The sequence below is a fragment of the Oncorhynchus kisutch genome, linkage group LG28, assembly GCF_002021735.2.
Source record: "Oncorhynchus kisutch isolate 150728-3 linkage group LG28, Okis_V2, whole genome shotgun sequence".
Classification (NCBI taxonomy): Eukaryota; Metazoa; Chordata; class Actinopteri; order Salmoniformes; family Salmonidae; genus Oncorhynchus; species Oncorhynchus kisutch.
This window is the reverse complement of record NC_034201.2, coordinates 47,236,178-47,245,860: the sequence shown is the minus strand read 5'-3', so window position 1 is coordinate 47,245,860 and position 9,683 is coordinate 47,236,178. Positions and strand designations below refer to the sequence as shown.

At 43.7% G+C, this 9,683-nt stretch overlaps 1 protein-coding gene across 1 annotated transcript in view; it reads left to right on the top strand.

Annotated features, from left to right (window-relative positions):
- Positions 1–42: 42 nt before the first annotated feature.
- The window catches only part of LOC109882502 (serine/threonine-protein kinase TAO1-B-like), a gene marked incomplete in the record, with an annotated part of 33,941 nt that continues 24,300 nt past the window's right edge, over positions 43–9,683 (top strand). The window contains 3 exon segments of the mRNA XM_031807746.1: positions 43–547; positions 6,185–6,449; positions 7,026–7,097. Of these exon segments, the coding sequence (XP_031663606.1) occupies positions 6,318–6,449; positions 7,026–7,097 (204 nt within the window).

Sequence of the window (9,683 nt, the reverse complement as noted above, 5' to 3'; positions counted from 1 at the left end):
TCCTCCGCCCTACCGGTGGGGACCCAGATTGCGGAGGTTGACTAGATGGTTCCGGAGGGGGTGGGTGGATAGCGGACGGTAACTTCAGCACCCACCCGGTGGGAAACAGCGACAAGGCCATTCAAGGGAAAATCTTGTGGCCAAATGGCACACTAATCATAGGGGTTGGAACTAAGGTCTGACTGTCACCTTTCAGTTTCAACTGAGTTTTTATGTTTTTTTGCATGTTTTTTTGTGACATATTTTGCCCCGTGATTGTCAGGAGGAGGGTGAAGTCTCACAGCCGCCATCTTTGGAAACTGACTAGGAGGAAATAGAGAACTTTCATTATCTAACTGGTTTTTTAAAATTTTATTTATACCAAGAAATCTTTAGTATATATATTTTTTTCCAAGACCTCGAATGACACACGTTTACACAAGTGTTATTTTTTTTTTTTTTTTTTACGGTGGACAACACACAAGGAGTCGGTATCGTACAACCTGGAGGAAAAAAGCTCCAATCTGTCGCTTTCTCTCCGGTTCTACCTGAACCTGGACTCTGATCGGTAAGTGTCGGGTTGTAGATTCAAGCCACAATCTTAAGTAGTGTGGTGAGAAAATGTTTATCTGGTTAGCAGCTATTATTATTATTATTATTTATTAGCTATTATGGTTAGCCTATTTAGCTAATGTATCATTGATAACGATACGATAGTCAACTAGGACGCCTATAATGTGGATGATGGTTAACTAAGTGAAGTTAACTAGATGTCGGGGGAAATTATAATCTTTCCTTTTTACTGTTACATTTGAGGATTGATAACTAAAGTATGTAGTTAGCTAATGTGGCTAACCGACTGTAGCTTAGCGGTTAAGCTTGAAGCGAAATGTCTTATTTTAACGTGTAAACATTTGTAACTTTTTTTTTTTTAAAGTGGCAACTAATGTTAGTTAACTGACAAGACGTATTTTTACAAAATGCAGACAAAACATGTAGATACACACTTTTTTTTTTTGCTACAGGTATCTGCGTCTTAACACACCTGTGTGTATAAAACGGAAGAACCACCCCCCACAAATGTGTTCTCACTGGGGGGGGTTCCAGTCCACAGTAGCCTGTGTTAAACAGTGTAAGTTACAGTAAGTGTATATTTAGCATGTTGTGAAATATTAGTTGATGTGATATGAAGAGGACTTTAATGGGTCTACAACTTTACCACCATTGAGAATTGATTCAACGTTTAGATGGGGAGTATTTGGCTGTGAGAGCCAATTCATCCTGTTAAACAGAACAAGGTTCCTTGGGACTATAAGGAGTAACGTTCATTATGTTTTTTTGGTCCATTATGGGCTAGTATCAAGCTATCCTCAGTGGTGCTAGCCAGCTAATCCTTTTCTATGTAGTCTTGTTCTTCTCCTTCGACACTCCCTTGTTGTTTTTCTCACTGTGCAACTCCCCCCGCACCACCCGCCCCCCAAAGCTACTAGCTGGGGGAGTTTCCACTGCAACAATGATCAATATCACGGCACAAGCATGGGACACTGCAGGTGTGTGTATTCATTACGTCCTGCAACGGAAACCGTTTACTGTTTAAGGAAACAAACAACGAAAGGAGGAGGGACCTAGCCGAATTTGTCCAAACCCGAAAACGAGAGATTCTGTTGGGAGTAAAAGGTATATTTGTTGCAGAATCGGTGTAATGAATACCCCCCCCCCCAGGTTTCACTACTAAAGTGAAATGTTGTACAGCCATGCAATTAAGCAACTTGACAAAATCGGTTCTAGTTATTCGGGTATGGCTTCCTTTGTACGCTTGTATTCATGCTGGCTGGTTTGTGAGTCGCATTCCTAATTGTCTGTGTGTTGACATTGCGTAACATTCTGACTCGACAAGCTCTTCTCTCTTGGCCCTGACTGTGCCTGTTCGCCAGTGTTGCCTACTCAAATGGTGACAGAATGTACTTAGAGATTTTTTTGCCATTATGTTTTTTTATTTGTTAGATAATGACAAGTTGGCAACGACTCCCCATTTTCTGTCCTTCCTGCTGCACACCCATGTGGAGTGTTGGGAATGATGATGCAATATATTATTGCGTTTTATAAACAACATTGTATTTAAGCACTTAGCTTTCTAGGAGTCTGAATGTACTGTACAGTAGGCTATATCACAGCCGGTGGTATTAGCTAGTTATCAACAAACTAAGAAGGCCTCGCCTGCAATGAATGATTGAATCGTCCATCACTAGACTAGTGAGAGTTTAGCTACATGGGTTGTAGCTATTTTAAATGTTTTGTAAACAAACACATGATTAAACAATGCAAGGATAGTGGGTTTGATTCTCGGGACCGTCCATACATAAAATATACGAGCGCATGACTGTACTTCGCTTTGGATAAAAGCGTCTACTAAATGGCTTATGATCTATTGAATGATTCGAAACGGCGCGTTGGGCCGTTGAACTAATTCAACCTACATCAGTCAATTAGTTGTTTAATAACTGCAGAACCCCCCCCCACTGGGAACGGAATAACGTGGTAATGAACTACAATGACCATAATCCATTGTGTATAACATAGTTCTTGATTTGATTTCTCAAGTGGATTAATAAGATTTCTCTCTAGAGGTCCTCCTGCGCGTTGTCGTGGAGGGGGCCGACTAATTAACTAATTGACTGATGTCGGTTCAATTACTTGATTTCCTCGTAGCTTGTTGTTTTTCTTCCCGTGAGCCCAATGTGCCGCAGGGCTCCAAAAAAAATCTATAAAACTCCCCCGTTCCCCGCCTCAGACCTGGTCACTGTTGGCATTGTGACTGTACTATAGTCTATTGGACTCATACAGCCTCATACAGCCTCCCTCTCTCTCTCCCAGCCAGAGCCGGTCCACCCCAGGCCCCATTCCCTCCCTACCGTTAAAATAACATGAAATTGATCAGAAATGCAGTGTAGACATTGTTAATGTTGTACATTTTTATTTATTTAACCAGGTAGGCTAGTTGAGAACAAGTTCTCATTTACAACTGCGACCTGGCCAAGATAAAGCAAAGCAGTGTGACACAGACAACAACACAGTTACACATGGAATAAACAATAAACAAGCCAATAACACAATAAACAAGTCAATGACAACAGTAGAAAAAAGAAAGTCTATATACAGTGTGTGCAAATGGCGTGAGGAGGTAAGGCAATAAATAGGCCATAGGAGCGAATAATTACAATTTAGCAGATTAACACTGGAGTGATGGATGAGCAGATGATGATGTGCAAGTAGAGATACTGGTGTGGAAAAGAGCAGAAAAGTAAATAAAAACAGTATGGGGATGAGGTAGGTAGATTGGGTGGGATATTTACCGATAGACTATGTACAGCTGCAGCGATCGGTTAGCTGCTCAGAAAGCAGATGTTTAAAGTTGGTGAGGGAGATAAAAGTCTTCAACTTCAGCGATTTTTGCAATTCGTTCCAGTCACAGGCAGCAGAGAACTGGAAGGAACGGAGGCCAAAGGAGGTGTTGGCTTTGGGGATGATCAGTGAGATATACCTACTGGAACCATGTGCTACGGGTGGGTGTTGTTATCGTGACCAGTGCACTGAGATAAGGCTGGGCTTTACCTAGCATAGACTTATCGATGACCTGGAGCCAGTGGTTCTGGCGTTGAATATGTAGCGAGGGCCAGCCGACTAGAGCATACAGGTCACAGTGGTGGGTGGTATAAGGTGATTTGGTAACAAAACGGATGGCACTGTGATAGACTGCATCCAGTTTGCTGAGTAGAGTATTGGAAGCTATTTTGTAGATGATGTCGCCGAAGTCGAGGATCGGTAGGATAGTCAGTTTTACTAGGGTAAGTTTGGCAGCATGAGTGAAGGAGGCTTTGTTGCGAAATAGAAAGCCGGTTCTAGATTTGATTTTGGATTGGAGATGTTTAATATGACTCTGGAAGGAGAGTTTACTGTCTAGCCAGACACTTAGGTATTTATAGATGTCCACATATTCTAGGTCGGGACCGTCCAGAGAAGTGATGCTAGTCGGGCGGGCGGGTGTAGGCAGCAAATGGTTAAAGAGCATGCATTTGGTTTTACTAGCGTTTAAGAGCAAATTAATTAATAAAAAATCCTACAATGTGATTTTCTGGAGAGAAAAAAATATTGTTTTGTCTGTCATAGTTGAAGTGTACCTATGATGAAAATTACAGGCCTCTCTCATCTTTTTAAGTGGGAGAACTTGCACAATTGGTGGCTGACTAAATACTTGTTTTTGCCCCACTGTATATATAGATAGCAATATTGGGCCTATATGAATTGTAGCTACTTTTGAGGCACATGTTGTCCTCTATAAACACCTATTTAACCCTGTATAGACATATTTTTATTTAAAAAAAATCTAAACGTATATATAAAAGCCTGTCATTTTTAAAATGACATTCATTTGTGCAATATTAGGGTTCTACATTTAAATTAAATTCAGTGTTTCAGTCTTTCAGTCTTTCAGTCTTTCAGTGTTTCAGTCTTTCAGTCTTTCAGTCTTTCACTGTTTCAGTCTTTCAGTGTTTCAGTGTTTCAGTCTTTCAGTGTTTCAGTCTTTCACTGTTTCAGTCTTTCAGTGTTTCAGTGTTTCAGTCTTTCAGTGTTTCAGTCTTTCAGTCTTTCAGTGTTTCAGTCTTTCACTGTTTCAGTGTTTCAGTGTTTCAGTCTTTCAGTGTTTCAGTCTTTCACTGTTTCAGTCTTTCACTGTTTCAGTCTTTCAGTGTTTCAGTCTTTCACTGTTTCAGTCTTTCACTGTTTCAGTGTTTCACTGTTTCAGTCTTTCAGTGTTTCAGTCTTTCAGTGTTTCAGTCTTTCAGTGTTTCAGTCTTTCAGTGTTTCAGTCTTTCACTGTTTCAGTGTTTCAGTCTTTCAGTGTTTCAGTGTTTCAGTCTTTCAGTGTTTCAGTCTTTCACTGTTTCAGTCTTTCAGTGTTTCAGTCTTTCAGTGTTTCAGTGTTTCTGCTGCAGTCCTTTATTTAGCTCCCCAAAACAACACAAAATAATGTTTCTGTCGAGGTTTGATGATGCTAGAAACACTCTCTTCTTGTGTCCTGTTTGTACTTTTGAGTGAATAGAAGTGGGGTCCTGAGCTGCCTTGATCTGGCCACCTGGGCAAGGTGTGTCTTTTTGACATTGACATTTTCTTTCACCCAAGTAAAAAAAAAAAAGCCCTTACAAAATAATATTCAAAGCTGAATTCTTACATTTTTGAGGAAAGAACATTTATGTCCGATCACCAGAAAGATGATATTTGTTTAATGAACTAACTGTCACTCTAGTGACAGGAGGATAAACAGCACTGATGTCAGCAACAACATGTACCTAGGGCCCTGAAGACTGAGCTAGCCAGCTGCATAACAACGACGTAGGAAGCCATTTTGTTTGTATTGGTATTTAGCTACAGTGCCGTGAAAGTATTTGCCCCCTTTCTACTTTAATTTGGCCCAACACTCTAACCACTAGGCTACCTACCGCCCCTACACTCTAACCACTAGGCTACCTACCGCCCCTACACTCTAACCACTAGACTACCTACCGCCCCTACACTCTAACCACTAGGCTACCTGCCGCCCCTACACTATAACCACTAGTCTACCTGCCCCCCCTACACTCTAACCACTAGGCTACCTGCACTACCCTACACTATAACCACTAGTCTACCTACTCCCCTACACTATAACCACTAGTCTACCTGCCCCCCCTACACTCTAACCACTAGACTACCTGCCGCCCCTACACTATAACCACTAGTCTACCTGCCGCCCCTACACTATAACCACTAGTCTACCTGGCCCCCCTACACTCTAACCACATTTTGATAAATATGCACCAATATAGTCTCTCTCTCTCTCTGTCCTCCCTCCACTCTGTCTCCCTCCCCTCCCCTCTCTGTCTCCCTCCCTCTCTGTCTCTCTCTCTCTCTGTCTGTCTCCCCTCTCTGTCTCTCTCTCTCTCTGTCTGTCTCCCCTCTCTGTCTCTCTCTCTCTCTGTCTGTCTCCCCTCTCTGTCTCTCTCTCTCTCTGTCTGTCTCCCCTCTCTGTCTCTCTCTCTCTCTGTCTCTCTCTCTCTCTGTCTGTCTCCCCTCTCTGCCTCCCTCCCCCTCTCTGCCTCCCTCCCCTCTCTGCCTCCCTCCCTCTCTGTCTCCCCCTCGCTGTCTCCCTCTCTCTCTCTCCCTCCAGGTGCCCATGCTCCGGCCCCTCCACTCCAGCAGATGAGTCGCTCTGGCGTAGACGCAGCCGCGCCCCAACGTCCAGATAGTCCCCTGGTCCTGCCCCCCGCCCTGCCGGGAGACAGCAGACTATATTACCCAGCATGCCCTCCTCTGTGCGGGCGGGCAGCCTAAAGGACACGGAGGTAGCCGAGCTGTTCTTCAAGGAAGACCCAGAGAAACTGTTCTCTGACCTCCGAGAGATAGGACATGGCAGCTTCGGAGCCGTCTACTTTGTATGTACACACACACACAACACACACACACACACTTCTCTGCACCCTGATGACCTCGCCCTGTCAAAAGAGACACTCCGTTCTTTATTGATACAACAGGGCAGGCTCAAGTCTATCTCTAGCTGCCCTTGGTAAAACAGGGCACTGTCCTGCAATAGTCCTCCTGTAATAGTCCTCCTGTCCCACCTGCAATAGTCCTCCTGTAATAGTCCTCCTGTCCCACCTGCAATAGTCCTCCTGTAATAGTCCTGTAATAGTCCTTGTGTAATAGTCCTCCTGGCCCTCCTTTAATAGTCCTCCTGGCCCTCCTGTAATAGTCCTGTAATAGTCGTCCTGTCCCACCTGTAATAGTCCACCTGTAATAGTCATCCTGTCCCACCTGTAATAGTCCTCCTGTCCTCCTGTAATTGTTCTTCTGTAATAGTCCTCCTGTAATAGTCCTCCTGTCCTCCTGTAATAGTCATCCTGTCCCACCTGTAATTGTTCTTCTGTAATAGTCCTCCTGTCCTCCTGTAATAGTCCTCCTGTCCCACCTGTAATAGGCCTCTTGTCCCGCCTGTGTTCTCTGTGTCTAAGGCGCGGGATGTACGATCTACAGAGGTGGTGGCCATCAAGAAGATGTCTTATAGTGGAAAGCAGTCCAACGAGGTGAGACAGACACGTTGTGTACTATATTGATTTCCTCTATTTGATAAGGGACAACAGAAACAGAAGTCTCAGTACACTTGAGAAATTATCATGTTAAAGCACACACACGCATACACACTCCGATACAAATGTGTGAGCTGAACACACACACACCCACATCGTCTCACACTCCAAGGTCACCCCACGGCTCTCTCACACACTCTCACTATCGTCTTGCTTCTGCTCCTAATGACAGAGTAGCTGTACTCGGATTAAGACCTAATCTGGTTACGATGAGAGTCGCCCACCAGGAGACCGAAGGCAGACAGGAACATGCCACACATGAGATCATACGTTTAAATGAAGAAGATCTACAATGTTGTCTTTAGGTTGTGTTCATTCAGAGTGGGCTAGGTGTTCACTTTGCACTCTTATTTACCCAGGTATGTTGGTTGATTTAAAGAACCAATGTCTCCGCTGAAGTAAATGCAAAGCAGTCTGCGTCTTTTATAGTTTCTTTTTTAATACTACCTCTCTCCTCCTCCACCTCTTTTGCTCGCTCTCTGCTCGCTCTCTCCTCTCTTCTCTCTCTCCTTCTCCCCTCTTTTCTCTCTCTCCTTCTCACCTCTTTTCTCTCTCCTTCTCACCTCTTTTCTCTCTCCTTCTCACCTATTTTCTCTCTCCTTCTCCACCTCTTTTCTCTCTCCTTCTCCACCTCTTTTCTCTCTCCTTCTCCACCTCTTTTCTCTCTCCTTCTCCACCTCTTTTCTCTCTCCTTCTCCACCTCTTTTCTCTCTCCTTCTCCACCTCTTTTCTCTCTCCTTCTCCACCTCTTTTCTCTCTCCTTCTCCACCTCTTTTCTCTCTCCTTCTCACCTCTTTTCTCTCTCCTTCTCACCTCTTTTCTCTCTCTCCTTCTCCACCTCTTTTCTCTCTCCTTCTCCACCTCTTTTCTCTCTCCTTCTCCACCTCTTTTCTCTCTCCTTCTCCACCTCTTTTCTCTCTCCTTCTCCACCTCTTTTCTCTCTCCTTCTCCACCTCTTTTCTCTCTCCTTCTCCACCTCTTTTCTCTCTTTATTTTCTTTCTTTCTCAATAATTATCACCCCATTTTCAAAGGCTTCCTTGTCTAGCTAAGATTATTGAATCCTTTGTAAATGTACAATTTCTGCCTTTAAAAAAAAATAAAAAAATCTGAGAAATGTATTTTGAATGTAAACCAATCAGGTTTGGTCCTATTACAGCAACCACTTTAGTTGTACATAAATATGTCCATAAATATAAATGCTTAGGCATTTGGATTGATATTGATTTACATTTTTTTTTTAAACATATAGACACAATGGCGGCGGAGGATATGTCCGTTTTACGCTCTCCTAACCAATTGTTATGTGTTCTATTATGTGTTTTTTTGTTGTTGCGATATTTGTAAATCATTTTGTACATAATGTTTCTAAAACCGTATCTTACGGAAGAAAAGAGTTTCTGGATATCAGGACAAAGATCACTCACCTCGGAGTAGACAAAGAGCTTCTGGATATCAGGACAGCGATCACTCACCTCGGAGTAGACAAAGATTTCTTCAACAGCAGCAGCAAGCAGGACTCACACGATATCCTCCAAACACCCCACAGGGCAGACATCCCAATTATTTGCAAAAGGAAGCGACGCAGAGGACGAAGAGCCGGATGCCTCGTCTGGACCCGCAGGAGACAACTAGGAAAGCTGCTGTTACCGTCAATATTACTCGCCAATAAAATCACGAATATCCTACCAACGGGACTGTAATATCCTGTGCTTCACGGAATCGTGGCTGAATGACGACATGGATATTCAGCTAGCGGGATACACGCTGTACCGGCAGGATAGAACAGCACACTCCCGTAAGACGGGGGGGGGGGGGGGGGGGGGGGGGGGTGTCTGCATATTTGTAAACAACAGCTGGTGCACGAAATCTAAGGAAGTCTCTAGATTTTGCTCGCCTGAAGTAGAGTATATTGTCATAAACTGCAGGCCACACTACTTGCCTAGAGAGTTCTCAGCTATACTTTTCGTGACTGTTTATTTACCACCACAGAGAGATGCCGGCACTAAGACCGCACTCAGTCAGCTGTATAAGGAAATAAGCAAACAGGAAACCGCTCACCCAGAGGCGGCGCTCCTAGTGGCCAGAGACTTTAATGCAGGGAAACTTAAATCAGTTCTACCTTATCTCTATCAACATGTTAAATGTGCAACCAGAGGGAAATGAAATTCTAGATCACCTGTACTCCACACACAGAGACGCATACAAAGCTCTACCTCGCCCTCCATTTGGTAAATCCGACCACAACTCTATCCTCCTGATTCCTGCTTACAAGAAAAAATGAAAGCAGGAAGCACCAGTGACTCGGTCTATAATTTTTTTTAAATATGAAGCAGATGCTAAACTACAGGACTGTTTTTCTATCACAGACTGGAACATGTTCCGGGATTCTTCCGATGACATTGAGCAGTACACCACATCAGTCACTGGCTTTATCAATAAGTGCATTGAGGACGTTGTCCCCACAGTGACTGTACGTACATACCCCAACCAGAAGCCATGGATACAGGCAACATTCGCACTGA